Source organism: Anopheles funestus, chromosome 2RL (assembly GCF_943734845.2).
Source record: "Anopheles funestus chromosome 2RL, idAnoFuneDA-416_04, whole genome shotgun sequence".
Classification (NCBI taxonomy): domain Eukaryota; kingdom Metazoa; phylum Arthropoda; class Insecta; order Diptera; family Culicidae; genus Anopheles; species Anopheles funestus.
Genome location: NC_064598.1, coordinates 73,021,439 through 73,036,777, shown reverse-complemented (window position 1 = coordinate 73,036,777; position 15,339 = coordinate 73,021,439). Strand labels below are relative to the sequence as shown.

At 40.9% G+C, this 15,339-nt stretch overlaps 5 protein-coding genes across 10 annotated transcripts in view; 3 read left to right on the top strand and 2 right to left on the bottom strand.

The window, feature by feature from the left end:
• Nucleotides 1-279: 279 nt before the first annotated feature.
• LOC125760607 (uncharacterized) lies at nucleotides 280-2,512 on the bottom strand. The gene is made up of 4 exons (XM_049420887.1): nucleotides 2,303-2,512; nucleotides 1,906-2,196; nucleotides 1,534-1,656; nucleotides 280-1,460 (listed from the first exon to the last, which is right to left on the bottom strand). Exons 1-4 carry the CDS (start codon nucleotides 2,339-2,341, stop codon nucleotides 615-617), a joined length of 1,299 nt encoding a protein of 432 aa, XP_049276844.1. The 5' UTR covers nucleotides 2,342-2,512; the 3' UTR covers nucleotides 280-614.
• A 38-nt stretch (nucleotides 2,513-2,550) lies between these two features.
• Nucleotides 2,551-3,478, top strand: LOC125760614 (ATP-dependent Clp protease proteolytic subunit, mitochondrial). The gene is made up of 2 exons (XM_049420906.1): nucleotides 2,551-2,695; nucleotides 2,760-3,478. Exons 1-2 carry the CDS (start codon nucleotides 2,654-2,656, stop codon nucleotides 3,393-3,395), a joined length of 678 nt encoding a protein of 225 aa, XP_049276863.1. The 5' UTR covers nucleotides 2,551-2,653; the 3' UTR covers nucleotides 3,396-3,478.
• Nucleotides 3,479-3,982: 504 nt separating this feature from the next.
• LOC125774958 (uncharacterized) lies at nucleotides 3,983-4,964 on the top strand (the record flags this gene model as incomplete). Its single annotated transcript, XM_049445333.1, has 3 exons — nucleotides 3,983-4,210; nucleotides 4,288-4,449; nucleotides 4,529-4,964. Coding segments are annotated over 3 exons (564 nt in total), but the record flags the coding sequence as incomplete, so codon positions are not given.
• A 3,352-nt stretch (nucleotides 4,965-8,316) lies between these two features.
• LOC125774957 (uncharacterized) lies at nucleotides 8,317-9,270 on the top strand. The gene is made up of 4 exons (XM_049445332.1): nucleotides 8,317-8,496; nucleotides 8,575-8,788; nucleotides 8,839-8,898; nucleotides 9,140-9,270. The coding sequence occupies exons 1-4, from the start codon at nucleotides 8,317-8,319 to the stop codon at nucleotides 9,268-9,270; spliced, it is 585 nt and encodes a 194-aa protein (XP_049301289.1).
• Nucleotides 9,271-9,320: 50 nt separating this feature from the next.
• LOC125760609 (protein limb expression 1 homolog) overlaps nucleotides 9,321-15,339 on the bottom strand; it is a 45,587-nt gene continuing 39,568 nt past the window's right edge. For 4 of the 6 annotated variants that reach the window (XM_049420894.1, XM_049420893.1, XM_049420895.1 and 1 more), the window contains 3 exons: nucleotides 13,213-13,376; nucleotides 11,998-12,191; nucleotides 9,321-11,866 (listed from right to left, as the gene is read on the bottom strand). In XM_049420894.1, coding sequence (XP_049276851.1) covers nucleotides 11,500-11,866; nucleotides 11,998-12,191; nucleotides 13,213-13,376 — 725 coding nt within the window. In that variant the 3' untranslated portion in view covers nucleotides 9,321-11,499. Of the gene's footprint in view, nucleotides 11,867-11,997; nucleotides 12,192-13,212; nucleotides 13,377-13,591; nucleotides 14,120-15,339 lie in introns of all 6 variants that reach the window. The other 2 variants (XM_049420898.1, XM_049420899.1) reach the window with 1 other exon arrangement.

Sequence of the window (15,339 nt, the reverse complement as noted above, 5' to 3'; positions counted from 1 at the left end):
TCAATCAGTAAAAGGTTAACAAACAATTAAAAAAATTGTTAATCGAGTTACTCAAGTGGATGGCAAAGTATTATATTCTATTTACTAACATTTAATCTGGATTTTCCACTAAATTGTAAATTTATTTGCGTTGTTTTATTTCACATTTTTACCAGTATTTGATCTGCATTTTGCAGTAAATTATAAATGTATTAGCGTTGCTATTGGTAATTTATAATGTAAACACAAAATTGGTCCATTTTTCGGATGTTAAAAATTATTTCATGTTGTCTACAAGAATTTAAATTTGAATAATAGAACTTTATTGCAAAAAAGCATTCAACAGATTAAATTAATTAAGAGAAAAGAAACAATCGGTAGTTTATAATGTATGTAAAAAAAAACTACAATTATTAGTTTTGATTGAAATAATGTTAATTGTAAATATCGGGAATGAAACGAATGAAAAGGTACATTAGATTTCTGCATAATTTTGATTGCCAACGACTGTAATAGCTCATACAGCATCATCGTTGGTTAATGTTGTTCAGTTTCCTTAAACGAAACAAAATCTAATATGTATGCGATATTTCTGTGTTAGTTAGTCTATCTACTGTGGCCAATTTAAGGGCTCGTTACAAAAATTTCAATAGAGAACTGAAAATATCGTACGTCTTCTTGTAATGCTTATATATACCGTCGTAATTCTCGTGCTCTCCCTCTGCACACCATTTGCTAGTGCCGCCGATCAGTGGAATGAAGCAATCGTACGAACAATTTTGAGATCCGGCACTGTTGAGTTCCGCCAATGGTTCATTTGGTTCGAAATTCGTTTTTCGTTCTGAGTCGTTGCTAAGCTCGTGCTCGGAATGAAGAAAATCTATCTGTTGAACAACGTTATTACCTCCGGCTGGGTCGAAAATAAATCGTATGTTACGGTAACGGTAGCGTGAGAAAACAGAAACTTCCAGGTTGTTTGTACTATGCCAATTTCGTTCGAGCTGCGTTTGTTGCTGCTCGCAAGCAAAAGAAGCTTCACAGTCTTTAAGGGTTGCATTTATCTGTGATGCGGCAAGGGTGCCATCGGAGATGCAGTCTGAGCCCAGAGTGTTTGTATCATCAATAGGGGTGGAGCTATCGATCATACCGTCCATTCTGGTTTGTTGAGAAAGTGTGCAGTGGCTGGACATGTTATTGCTTTCCAGATTGGATGATCCACGGTAAAGCAAGTTTCCAGGGAGATGTAGATTGCTAGCTAACAGAAAGGCTCCAGCAATGGTCATTACGCTGGCGGTATAGCTTAGGGCGAGCACTGTGCTATAATGTATTAACTGTTTGGCCATCGCAAATGAAGGTAGAAAGTTGATAAGCTCGGTGTAAGTTAACCAGCCACGGGTGAGACCTTCCCGCTTTGCCAGGACCTTTTCAACCGATTTCAATTTCTCAAAGAAATCTCGCTTGGAGACATACGCATTCCAATTCTGAAACAAAGAAAATCATAGATCATGAAGCGAAGCGAAACAAAAAATCAAACTGCACTTTTGTGATGCTTACCATTGCGTCCAAGAATTCTAGTTCCAATGTTTTCATTTGATCCGCAGTCATATTTCCATACTCAGCCCAGGCACTTAGATAGATGTCCTCATCATAACCGCAGTAGAATTTAGTGGAGACCATCTAAAATGAGAAGAGCAGTTTCAAAATATGAAAAACATAACTGCATGGCTGGCCAGGGAGAGGTACTAAACGAAAGCCCGGCGAAAGTTAATCGTCTAAAGAGAAAATAGCAACTTTCGCAGCGTGTAGTCAGGCGTGAAGCATCATTCACAGCGCAAAAGCTTCCCCCCAAACCAACGTACGATCGAAGGGGAGCAAAGTGTGCCGTTATCACTGCGTTCGCAAGAAACTACGGAACTATGCACTTACCATTGATACTATAAATAATTCCGATGGTGTAACGCGGCGTACAAAGGTCGGATCGGTGGCGTTTAATCGATCGAGATAGATCATAGCCAGAATGAGCGAGCATGGCGTCACGGATAGATTGCCCACAGTCGCAAAGTTCAATCGACTGAGGGAATGACCGCGATGAGTTTCGGAAAACACATCCGCAGCGTAGTCAGCCAGCGGTCGGCTGATTTTGGTGCATCGCACTTTAGACGAACCGTAGTAGAGTGTTTTCTTGATGCGATCGAGAAACTCTTCATGATCTATCACCTGCGGGAAGGAAGTAAACATGAGGTCCAAACATGACCATAATTAGGCAAATGGAAGGAAGGGTGGCACCGTCGATGATGTGCATACGCCACCGTATTCGTCATACCTCTGTGTCGGTGATGTTCGGCTGTTCGTGTTCAATCATCTTGTGCTTTTTCACTGTTCACAACACCATCGAATAGTGTTTCTTTTGGGCCAGGTACTTCGGTTTCACTACCAGTAAGGACAATATTTTAGGTTGAAAAATCACAAGAAACGCACGCTGCTACCACCGACACTTTGTTTCACTGACTGCGCAATGCGAGGCTAGGACACATCGCTTCCACTTGACAGCTGCTATGCTTGACAGTCATCGACCACTGTCATCGGCCATGTTGAATGTGATTACGAAATTTTGTTTACAATCTTGTAACTTTGTTACCTATCGACAGTGTTTATTATCGTAAGATCAACCGCAATGAATAGAATAAAATCATTTATGCCGCTTTTATCTTCCGTAGTAAGTATTGGTGGATTGTTACAAACGTTTTCCTGTGCATTTACCCGTGCTTTTGCTCTTGCAGCGCAAACTGCATACGACCAACAAATCATTCCTGAATCTTGTGCCTATCGTCGTGGAACAAACCGGCCGAGGAGAACGAGCGTATGACATATTTTCTCGCTTGCTGAAAGAGCGAATCATCTGTTTAATGGGCCCGATACATGACGATCTAAGTTCATTGATAGTGGCGCAGCTGCTATTCCTGCAGTCGGAAAATGGAACCAAACCGATCCACATGTACATCAATTCGCCCGGAGGAAGTGTCACGGCCGGATTGGCAATCTACGACACGATGCAGTACGTGAAGCCACCCGTAGCTACCTGGTGTGTGGGACAGGCATGCTCCATGGGTTCACTACTGTTGGCTGCCGGTGCACCAGGAATGCGCCACTCACTGCCAAATGCACGCATTATGATTCACCAACCGTCCGGCGGTGCACAGGGACAGGCGACTGACATTCAGATACAGGCGGAAGAGATACTGAAGCTTAAAAAACAGCTGACGGAGATTTATGGAAAGCACACAAAAACATCGGTCGATGTGCTGTACTCAAAGATGGAGCGTGACACGTTCCTCAGCCCAGAGGAGGCCCAAACGTTGGGCATTATAGATACGGTACTGGAGCATCCCCCCTCATCGACGGAAGCTACGTCGTAAATCAGAGCACTGGAAGTTATGTATGATGTTTGTTATGAAACGGGAGGGTAATAAAACAGGACAAATGTAAGAACTTGTTTAAATTTACATCTACCTTATTTGTTCGGTTTGGAGGAAAATATCCTGTAAGTTCTTTTTTAGCACTAGCTATTCAATTTAAACAAACGTTAACAATAAAGTTTCGTTTGGAAGCTTCATGGATCAACATGCTTTTTTACAGCAATTTAATTTTTAATTAATTTCAATTTATTACTCAGATAAAATAATATTTTTATCACGAAAACAATTTTTTTATCTATTCTGTATCATCACAAATCACAGACGCTCAAAAAGGTAATGATACGTGAAATTTAATTAATAGTATTAAAAGCCTCTCCACTGAAGATGGTATCACACCTGATGGGGTCTGATGATTTCATTTCCGAGTGAATAACTAGCAAAGTTTTAGCTAGTTTCTGTTCAGTTTCCATTAAACCTTATGCGTTGATCAATATGCGCTCTTCTTGTGTGTGTTATATTTTGGCCATCTCCATAATAGTTTGTTTGCCACTAGCCAATGCAGTAGGAAGGGTAAGAATTTATAACAAAAAACGATAAAAACTTCACTGCAGATTGATAAAAGAGTTTGTGATACATTTCTCAATTTGCAGCGAAATAAGGAACTAGTAATAGATAAAGCTAAAACGTGTCAAACCAATAAAACGGAATCATTTTTGATTAAATTTACCGTACCGGCTAACTTCTCTTCGAGCAACAACGTGGTGCGCTTCTATGGAAATTTTTCCGTCCTGCAACAGATTCTACCACCGCTCGAGGTAAACTGATAACCAAATGTGTGGTAAAAACACACTTAATTTTAGCTTAATTTGTTACATTTCCCCTACTTTTACAGCTCACACTCATCGCGTATCGGTGTACGCTCGATTTGCAAAACTGTCAACGGTACAATGCCTTGCAAGTGCCTAAAATTTGCTCATTTTTGTCCGACACCAATTCCTTCTGGTCTCCGTTTGTGCGAAGCATTGAGCCGAGCGTGAAATGTCCAATACAACCGGTAAAAGCTTTCCTTTTTAAATTCAATTGTAAGTTCTTTTGACAATGTTTCAATCTTTTTTTTTCTTTCTTTTGGGCAGGCAACGTACATATTTAAGGATTCGGCGTTTGATTTAAATTTCTTCACCAGCTTTCCACTGGATGGGTACACCTGGCAAGTCACGATGAAGTTGTACACTACCGCCACCACACCGAAGAAGGAAGTGTTCTGTTTTGCTGCGCAAGCTACATTGAAGCGTATTAGGAAAACTTAATCCGACGTTCGTGTGAAGGATATAGAGTTGTGTTAACATTTTAAATTTTTATTCCGGTTTGTTTGACAAAAAATAGTGTTTTGCTACATTTAAAAGAAATGTTTTATATTTCACATGTAAAAAAAAAATATTTCCCCGATCTTGGTAAAGCAGTTGTTAAATCATCATCCCCAAAATGTATCCCCTAATATGTATCCATCATGTAGAATGTGTGAGGAAAGGGAGTCGTGCCGCAATTAAAAAGGAATGCTGTGGAAAAAGTCACATATAACCACTTGGGATTCTTCTCTTTCTCTCTCTCTCTTCTTCTCTTTTTATGTTCCAAATCCACACGATGAAAAACTAGTTTTGTATCCTGTGCGCAAAATGAAAGCCAACCATTTTGATAGCATGAATATTCATCAAGAGAAAGGTTACAGTTTTTCCATACAGCCAAAAGCGTTAAACCGTTTACTGTTATAAAGGTGGCTGAACTCTCTTGGTCCATCCCCCGCCCCATTCCGTTGCGAAAAGGTGCGTGACAGGATTGCTCAATTCGTCGTCCTGAAATGCATTTTAAGGGAGCATTTTTCCTAAAACGCTCACACATGTTGCTTTGAGTATAAGAAAAAACAAAACGGGAAAATGAAAAAAAAAAAACCGAACCCCGGACACAAAATATTGCATTAAGTATTCTGCCGCGGAACGAACGGTTACTCTCCCCCCAACTTACCTCCTCACGCCACTCCCCTACCATCCTCCACCACCTGGCCGTAAGCTCTTAAAAGAAAAAGTTTAGTTGGGGACATTGAAGATGAGAGAGAGCAAAAAAAACTTGAAATGTGTTAATGAGCTTTTCATCCAATAATAATGATGGCTTTTCCCACAGATCATTCAAACGAAAATTCTGACCAAACGGACAGCGTTCCAAAGTAAAGCAACAGCAACAGGCAGCGCAAGGTGTGGGGCTCTGTTTTGCGCTGCACAAAGTGTTTTGCTCGACTGTGTTTTTTCCTTCCTTCCCCCGGGTTCGGTTTTTGAAACCATCCACCACCAACCAGCCGCCGAAAAACCCATTCACCCCGAAAAACAAGCCATTGCCGGGGCTTGGCACATTGGGGGGAAACGATCGGCATGAAGAATGGAAACAAAGACACACTTCGGGGCGGCCGGTTTCGGTCACGTATTTTTCGACCCCGGACAGCAGGAAGGTCCAGAGCCGTCCAGCGTGTGTCCGCGAAATGTACCGGACCACAAGTGCACAAATTGTACGCGATCACTCTCGTGCTGTTTTACACTTGTCTGCCGTGGCTGTATAAGGATGTGGTGAAACTGCACCGAACTTGTTGACGAAATTGACCATTTTGGAAGACAATTGGTGATGATCGGGCAGGCACCACGCCACCCCCTCGGACCGGGGGGGGTATTGGGCGGATGCTTAGGGAACACGACCTCTTTGGTAATTAAACGTGATACATTTATTTATTTTAGCAAAATGACACTCGCTCACTGGGGAGCACAATCGGACACGGACCAATTTCGCTTCTGGGGCTCAGGCGGTGATGCTCAGTGGTACTTCATGTACGGTAGCTAGTAGAGTCATTGAATCATGCTCCGAGTACTACAGGGGTTTTTGCTATCTGTTGTGTTTTACTGAAACACTGAAGAATGCTAATACTTTTCAAGATGTAATTTTTAAAAATATATTTTAAAAACATTTAAACAAAAAGCCTGATGTGCACGATGTTCCCAACGCGTGTAATTAGATACATTTTTCAGAAATACAAAAAATGACCAATTTGTATCGAACAACCCTGCCCCGTTGCACATGCGTTACCGCATGCAGCAGAGACTTGCCGGGGGTTTGGTCGGCCAAAGAAAACGAACCCGAAAATGTAAAGAATAAAAATTAAAATTTTAAATTACGGGAAAGACTTTTTTTTTTTGGTTGGTTGCGATCACAAACGGGGCTTGTTCTCGGTAAGGGAGGAAATTCCTGTGCGCTCCCTCACCGTTTGCACACGTTCAGCGTTCCATCGTGGGTCATGCCCGGCTCGGTGCCCGGGCCGATGAAAGGATGATTGGTGGCTGGTTTGTTGTAATGCCGTCGCCGAAGATGCGTTCCACTGGATGGGAGGGCTAGCAAAACGATAGAGAATGAGTGAAAAGCGACAACTCGGTGAGTCGGACCAACCATGGCCAGCAAGCAGGATAAAAACGGTGTTTCGTTGGTATTGCATGATGCTGCACCGCAAGAAAGGGATTCTCGTTATCGTTTACGGGCCTGAGTGCGTTAGGAGTTGCAAAGTTAGGGTAGGAATTGCACAATCGCCCGTACCTAGCGGTCCATGTTGCTGTACGTTTGAAAATTTTGGAATCATTTGAAACATTTAAAGCCCATCGCTAGCTGGTTTGTTCAGACTCTTTTGCGTAATTTTCCGTTTTTTTTTAATTTTAAGAAGGCTAATTTTTAATCAAATTCCTGCGCAATCATTACAAAAACCGAGCGTTAAGTACTTTACCACACCAATTTCCCCTTATATTCGGGGGGAGGATTTGATATGATGCATTAAACAAAAAAGTACTCAATGCCGCAACAAAAAAAAGAAAACATTCGCAGCTGTAGATAATTAAATAAAATATATATGAATGCTTGTGTGTGTTTATCGATCTTCTTCTCGAAAGACGAACATTTGTGGAAGCGCAGAAATGACAAATGTCGGCGCGTTTAACGTTTTTTTTTTTTTGCCAACCAGCGGCAAGTAACCGTTTGTGCGCTGTGAGTTGTGTTAAAGAGGGGTCTGGGGCGTTTTTTTTTGTTGGCTCTTGTCGAATTTTTGCACAATGTGGCCAACCAGTTAAGACATTTGAAACGAACTGAATTGATGGATGGAATGGAATGATTCCAGGGAGGGTTTGGGCGAAATCCGGGAAGGGCAGCGATCAAATGTACATTTAATAGTTACCAACGTTTCTTGGCCCTTACTTTTCGTGTACCCTTACCCACTAGGATCTCACTAGCCGTTTGGTGGTGATAAATCAGGAGCTATTGAGTTGATTGAATTTTATTGCAATCAGATGCACAAAAATAAACCAAATCATGCTTAAACTTTCCCACCGCTGCAGAGATTTGTTGTATCCTTTTTTTTTGTTTGTTTGTTTGCTTTTTGTTTTGAAATCGGTTCGAAAGCAAATGTTCAAATACGTTGAAGTTGTTTTGCAAATTAATGCACGCAGGCGCGATGTGAATGTACTGCTGCCACGATCACAGACGATCAAATGTTAGCAAACGGAACTGCAATTAATTCCATGTGTCTTCCATCGCTGTGGTTTCGTTCGATTTGCTGCACTCGTTTAAAAGCGTTCTTGTTAATCATCATCATTTCTAGAAAGTGTTTGATGAACCTGACATCAGGCGCGTTGTGAAGCCTAAAGCTTTTTTTTGTTCGTTGCAAGATCGAGCCGCATCATTGTACTATGCCTGACGAAGGGGATCGCCTATAAGAATAACTCACCGCAAAACATATACCTTATCGATCAACAGATAGATGATATCCCTCTTTGTGATGGGTTTATGAATTTAAAAATTACGTATAAATAATACAGTTCCCTAGAAGTAACAATTTATCTTCAATATGGAACCGATCGATACGAAAGAAGAGCCCAGAGAAACCTTTATGTATCATCTGGAGACATTTTCCAACACCATTAACAATATGGTGATAGGATACGTTACGTTTTATTTATCGTATTTTTCCAATAGCGAAGGACTCGGACAACTCTTCACGTGGAACATTTTTCTATACTCCATCAGTGTAAGTTTTTTTTTCGGGAAGTGCTTAAATTTTGGTTGAGTAAGTTTTCAGCAATTTCGTTCCATTTTTGTTTTGTAGTATCAGTTTTTCATGGCTGAATCACTGCTCACACTCTATTCGGCGAACTCGTGGACGAACTCGTTACTATACAACAACCAAGTGCCTCTTGCATTGGACTTTGCAAGCCTATTTTCTTTGCATTGTAATCGATTTTTTTCTAAAAAAGGATGCAGGTCGACAACACTACCTCAGAAAACAAAATTTTTGGTATCTTGTTTTTTAAACACTTTCTGTTCCTCCCAGGGCATTGATGTTTATTGGATTATCATTTATTGGTCATCATAAAGCCTGTGAACGTGAAGAAGAACCATTACTTGACCGGCATTTTGGCATTTGTTATCGGTGAATAAAGGGTATCAGATCAACGAGTTACCATAACGAGATCTCGCTTAAAACAAGGGCCGTCTGCGAGGTGAGCTCGTTGTCTGGATCAAGTGGAGTCAAACCTGTCGGAGATCGGATGCAGCCGTGGATGAAGGACTGCAGCCCTAGACCGAGTTTCCTGGAAACGATTTGGAGACCTGGCCAAGTCTTCGCAACGTACTCGACCATGAACTGGCCAAAAGGAGAGGGAGAGAGACAGAGGGGAAACCGTCTATGGCGTTAGAGTACTCACCACGTAGTATATCGTTGCAGCATAAAAATATGCTTATCACATTCACAACGACAACAATCGCGCTTACGCTCGCAGGGATATTCAAAAATCATGTTTAATCAGTTCCGGAACCTATGCAAATCTTAACGCACGGAAAACGCTCAACATGTTATGTTTGTATTAAAATTCATTTATTTGTCACGCTACAGGGAGCTCTTTACAATTCGTTTGATTTTTGTTTGATTTGTTTGATTTGTTTCTTGCTGTTACAAAATACATAACGGAGCATGTTTTGCTGTTCTTTAGTGCACGCGAAGCGTGATTACTATCAGGCTGGTTTGAAGTGTTAATTCTGGCTCTATGTTTTCTTTTGCGTACATGTGTATGTGTATGGGGATGATAAAGGTTGGGTATGGATGGAAGTAAAAAAATAAAATTAATCCATTAAAAAAAAACACGAATATAATCGACCAGAATGCACGCGACACACCGGACGATTCGTTGCTACTTTCTTTGTGTTTTAAATACAATTATTGCAGGAAGGCATGTACTACTGCTTTGAACTAATTTCAACCGCATTTGCCACATCATGAACTAGAACTCGAATTGGATGAACAATTTGCCTAAAGTTATGTTTCGTTTGCATCTTGTTTTTTATAGCTTTTGATCGCTTTTGTGTTCCTTTCCTTGTATAACCATTACGGGTTGGATGCCGTTTTGCTTTTGTCCGCATTTTTAAACATATAATATTAAATTTAGTTAAACATAAGAATCACAATTTCTTCGTTTAGATTTGTTTTATTAGAGTTTTAATTTCATTTTTGTTTTCAATTTTTTCTCTTCCTCTCACTCTTTTTCTCGCTTCTTCTACGACTTCATTTTAAACACATCAACTTACGTTTTTTTTTCCCCCTTTGCAATTAAGATTAAAATTTGGCCGAAATTTTTTGTTTTTTGTTTTTTGCATTTCGCTCGCATATAATAAAAATTTTCCGTTTTACCTAGCCTTAGTCAACGTTTAGATGTAAATAAAACCGTTTTTGTTTGTTTTGTTTTTTTTTTTAAATAAATAGCATCATGACGAAAAAATAATAATAAATTTTGCGTTTTGCACTTTACCTAATCTTGTCGAATTTATAAATCACATTTTGTTTTATTACTTTTTTTTTCTTGTTCAAACATGCATATGATTAGCGCAATCAACAACAAGTTTTTGCTTTTTAAAAAGGGAAGAATAAAATAAAATTAAAACCAGTCTGCAATAGAGGAGTACCTTGTGGGGAAGGGGGTGGGGGGGAGTATAATAAAAAAAATCCCAATTCAAATGTTTTTTTATGCACAAACGTATGAAAAAGGTATAAAATTCGTTTAGACATGCATTTCGCGTTCAAACACACAAACACACACATCGACACAAACACACAAGCACATTTTTTTCTGTTTGTGTGTCGGTCTGTCCTTACAGTTCACTAACTTATATCGATCGGAAACGCTGTTTTGATGTACGATTCCTTCGTTTTTTTCCGTACTGACTCTATGTATGATTGTGCTCCTCGGTTTATGTACAAGTCGCTAGGGACTGCTGTCGTTCATTGAGAAATGTTAATTGTTTCGTTTAGTTTTAGTAGCAGGTATGATGTATGAGATAAAAAAAAAGTCACAAAAAAAACAATGCACTCTCATGTAAGCACACAAACACACACACACGTTGATAATGATCTGTAACGAAGGTTTATGGAAAACGATCCATTTACAGTGAATCTTATTTCACCAAAGACGGGGAAGGGGAAAGAAATAAGGTTTTTGTAATGCTAATGAATGGATGGATCATTTGCGAAAATCCTTAATATAGCGCAAGCAGCGATCCATTTGCATCTAGGAGCACGCATGTGTTTGTGGTTGCGTGTCGATCTATTATCACGCCTAACAATTGTATATGTGTGGAGTCGCATCGAGCGTAGCACAGCTTATTGTGATACAAAATAAACATTTGCCGCTCGAAACAATAAACGTAATCGATAGCAAAACAATAACAAATCGTATTTAAGCAGCAGAATCGGCGTTCAGGCAAGCCTGTTTCGCACACACAGCGCGTCTGCTTGATTGCAATTTCAGTAAGCGAACCTTATTGCCACACCACCAGTCAAGAGCCACTGGCACACCACAGTAAAGCATTCGTTTTTGCCGCTAATGGAATGCATAAAATTAAACAAAAGCCTAACAAAAAAAAAATAATAATAAAGATTTATAATTAAGCTTGCTCTGCATGTTTTGTTATTGACGACCACGGTTGCCCACGCACGCGCGGAGGATCAGATTGGCTGGATCAGGTTTGCGGTTGCTGTGCTTCAACTGTTAATGTTGCTGCCACCGGTCAGCTGGTTGTGCGCCATTTGCAGGATGTCTTTCTTCTCCTTTGGGAACCGCAGTTCCCGTCCCGCCAAACGGGCAGTCTCTAGTTCTCTCTCGGCTATAGCCAGCTCCCGGCTGAGCAGGCCCGGATTTTCGTGCTCCCGCTCAATCCAGTCGAGCGCCATCTGTTGGCGCATCTCGTCGTCCAGAGATCGGTTGGAGTAGTGGGCGACCACCTCCTGTCGCGAGCATTGCCGTTCGCGCATCGCTTTCAGCGAACCGTTCCAGTGAAGCAGCTGGAACACGGTCATCAGCTCCTGGAACTCGAGCATGGTGCGTCCTTTGTTGGTTTCCAGCATAAATCTAGTCGGATACAAACAAAACAATGAAAGGAAAGCAATGTGTCACCATTTTAGATAACTCGTTAATGCATGTACGAGGAAGTGAAATCAATGATCAATGCATTAGATGCGCTAGGTTGTGGTGAGAATTACCTGAAAGCGCCTATGCCGGTGTCAGGACCATCGTCCTCTTGGTTCTGATCACCTTTGAAGGATGCGCGCGCTTCAGTAACGGCTTTCTCGATAAAATCATCGCTGATACGCCGGGACGGGTGTTCGTTGAATACGGAATTCATTAAAGCTATCTTCGCGGAGCTTCGCCGAGCTTCTGCTTTTGTGGGGCAATTCTATTATTGGGGAGAGAAAAAAAAGAGGTAAGTTTAATTAAAAGGCGTTCAATATGATTTGCAGAATTTGTTAATTCAATTGGTTGGAAGTTCTATTTCTAGGCCATTTCTAGACTCCATTTACAGAAAAACAAACAAACAATCATAGGGAAATGCACATGATAGGATGCGGAGAGCCCACTTTAGGGATTCGAACTTGCACATATAAAATACGCGACCATTCATATTAACGCCCAATACTTTAATGAATCACCCAAAACTGTTACAGAAAAGCGTGTCATTGATATGGAATGTCAAATGAGCAGGCTGTTTACATATGCGAGGATTGAAGAGCTAAGATATAAAATAATATTTTTAACGAAATTTTAAACAAAGTTTTTCCAAAATAGAAACTACAAATTATTATTAACAGTAATAAATCACAAATAGCTTAACTTTCTTAAAACTGGAGTTGAAAATTTTAAAAACTAACAGTATAACAAACAAAGGATCACACGAGCACAACAACATCAATTGTAAGAATCTGACATTCCATATCAATGACACGCGATTCTATATCAATTTTGGGTGATTCGCTAACGTATTGGGTGTTTCGTGTCATGTATTTCATATTCGTTTACGCGATTCCCTTTGATCCTATCAGTTGCATTTCCCTCTAAAATCAGAAATCCTGTATCTTGTAAAAAACGGAGCCAATTTTTAAATCGGAGATTCTTCAAAGTTTCTGGATTTTCTTTAAAACGCTCCTTCTGTTCTAAGATTTCTCTATTTTAAAGTTAGCTATCAAGAACGTGTGAAGTATTCCAGATCTGTTTCTTCTAATTCTAGCTCTATTTGATCTAATAACTCAAGAATTAACTTCCTTTGCCTTTTCACATGAATTCTCCTAATCTACCTAAACTAGACTAGATTGCAGTTCTATTTGAACAGAATCCAGCAATGACTACAACTTTACAAGATGAGTTCGTAATCCTTTTAACCGTATAAATTGTCCTGCGGAAGATGAAATATTCTACAATACCTGAAAACTTCCGAAACAGCTTCCACCGGGCAGGGTTACGTAGCACACGTACGGTTGGCTGGTTGACGGTATGGATTCGTATATCACTAGAGCACCATTTTTAAGATCGGCACCACGCGCTGCTTTCATTTGCCAAAACTCTTGCAGTGCCTCGACGACGTTAACTGTAAGCAGATAAGCAGATTGGGAAGGCACGATATGAAACGTTTAGCTATCTAGGCTTAGCTTAATACACTTAAGTGGTTTTGTGTGTACATTGTAGCACACACATTAAACGTAAAAATTCCCCACAAATGGAAACACTGGATAGCGACGGACACGCGGAAACACGTAATCAAATGCTATAGAAAAGATAACTCAAAATTTGTCTAGCGCTTACCACCATAATCGCCATCATCGTACAGTGCCGGAATGTGTGGAATGGACCAAATCGGTTCTTCCGGGTAGACCATCATTTTTGCAGGTGGGTGAAAATGGTTTCCAATTTTTATACTAAACAAACAAAAAACGCCCCCCCGCGGGCTGCCAGAAGGCTCCAGAGACACCGCCCGTTACGAGCTCGTGGGTGGAGGTGAATGTCGACAGGTTTCGGGTTTTTACTGCGCACTGGCGCTGTCTCCTACACGTCTTTTCACGCTGGACGTTACGTTTACGTTGCGCGGTTTCGATCGACAGTCGTTGCCCTTGCGCTAATGTTTACCGCACACGAGATCGAGCTTATTTCGATGATTTGTATCGGGTTTACCGTTTCTGAATGTTGGGTTTATTAGTTCATTCAGAAGATGAACTTCTGCCGGGATCAACATCACACAAAATCGGCCAGAATAGGTGTTGTCGTTCGGTTTTGCTCTTAACTTTCGGTGACACAATTAGCAAAACACTTCAAACCGTTTTGTTTCGTTATATCCTGCGCGATGTATAAGTTGAAAAAGGTTGTTAAAATAATGTTTACCAGTTGTTTTTTTTTATTCCATTCAATAATACCGAAACCCTAGCCAAAGCTCTGATGTGCCGGAAAGGAAAGCATCACGATGAGCTTAAGCGAAGCTAACTGTTGGGTTGAATAAATAATCTCAAGTACGTGTTTTTCGGCAAAGATAATTCCTAATAACGAAACGTGCCCCATTCGAGTGTGATTTGTATGGTTCTTGGTTTCCCCGAATAAGAATCATTCAATGCGCACCGTAAAAGCATGATGAGTGTTTTCGTTTCTCCGAAAGGAAGGGAAGAATTATCATCTTGGCACTTGAGTGGGGCCTAATTATGCTAGCCAAGTGGCTAAAGTTTCGTGGTCGCTTCCGGTGTTTACTTTAAAGCATTTTACAAATGTTTTGTTTTTTTCTGCCTTCCTCTTTTCCCCGTGAGGTTCCTTTCATGCTGTTCTTGTGGTGCCAGCCAGTCCAATCCAAGCTAGTCATTGTACAGTTCAATCAAGCGCATCATAAAATAAAAGCAACAGTCTACTTCGAAAATGTATCTTTTTCATGTCCTTTGCGTTACAGTTTCGGGCAGGGAAAGCATTGAAGTTTGTGAGAATATTTTTTTCCCCTTCTTCTCTACTTGAGATTTGAAGCGATCTCGATCGATAGTGTTCGAGCGGTCGCCGGTGCTAGACCGGGATGGAGAGGCGAACGATAAACAACAACAGTCAAATAAAGGAAGCTGGAGATGAAGTAAAAGCTACCCACAGCCAGCAGCTCCAAACGCTTCAAACGAAACAAAGCGTACGGAATCGTAGCTGAAATGCACAGATAAAAGCAGTTCAATCAAGTCGGAATATTTTATTGCTTTCCCAGTTTTATTTGCTCTCGGCTTCCCCACCGGTGCGCTCTCGGATGGGATCAAACCGGACGTTCGAACTGCCCGCCGGACCCGGTCTCGCGGTCAATCCGTTGCGAGCGAATCCGTCTGTACGGGTGCAGGAACCAAAACGGGCTCGCCCCGTACGGGCGAAAGGGCGATACAGAGACAAGATGAATATTAATTTCCTTTAAAAGTCGTAACAAATTCTGATGAAGTCAGTACGTCCACTACGGAACGGTACATGGAAAGCAAAAGCAGACGAGCCTCGAAAAAGAGAAAGGAAATAGTAGGCAAAAAAGGCCTGAGGAGAATACGAAAAACAAC

Bases quoted from the DNA above. Each gene is read 5' to 3' on its own strand.
- LOC125760607 (XM_049420887.1), bottom strand. From the start codon at position 2,341: ATGATTGAACACGAACAGCCGAACATCACCGACACAGAG. The intron at 2,197-2,302 runs GTATGACGAATA...TCCTTCCCGCAG, and splicing joins CGAACATCACCGACACAGAG to GTGATAGATCATGAAGAGTT. The intron at 1,461-1,533 runs GTAAGCATCACA...TCTTTGTTTCAG, and splicing joins TAGAATTCTTGGACGCAATG to AATTGGAATGCGTATGTCTC.
- LOC125760614 (XM_049420906.1), top strand. From the start codon at position 2,654: ATGAATAGAATAAAATCATTTATGCCGCTTTTATCTTCCGTA. The intron at 2,696-2,759 runs GTAAGTATTGGT...TTGCTCTTGCAG, and splicing joins TGCCGCTTTTATCTTCCGTA to CGCAAACTGCATACGACCAA.
- LOC125774957 (XM_049445332.1), top strand. From the start codon at position 8,317: ATGGAACCGATCGATACGAAAGAAGAGCCCAGAGAAACCTTTATGTAT. The intron at 8,789-8,838 runs GTTCCTCCCAGG...TATTGGTCATCA, and splicing joins TTGTTTTTTAAACACTTTCT to TAAAGCCTGTGAACGTGAAG. The intron at 8,899-9,139 runs GTGAATAAAGGG...GGAGAGAGACAG, and splicing joins CATTTTGGCATTTGTTATCG to AGGGGAAACCGTCTATGGCG.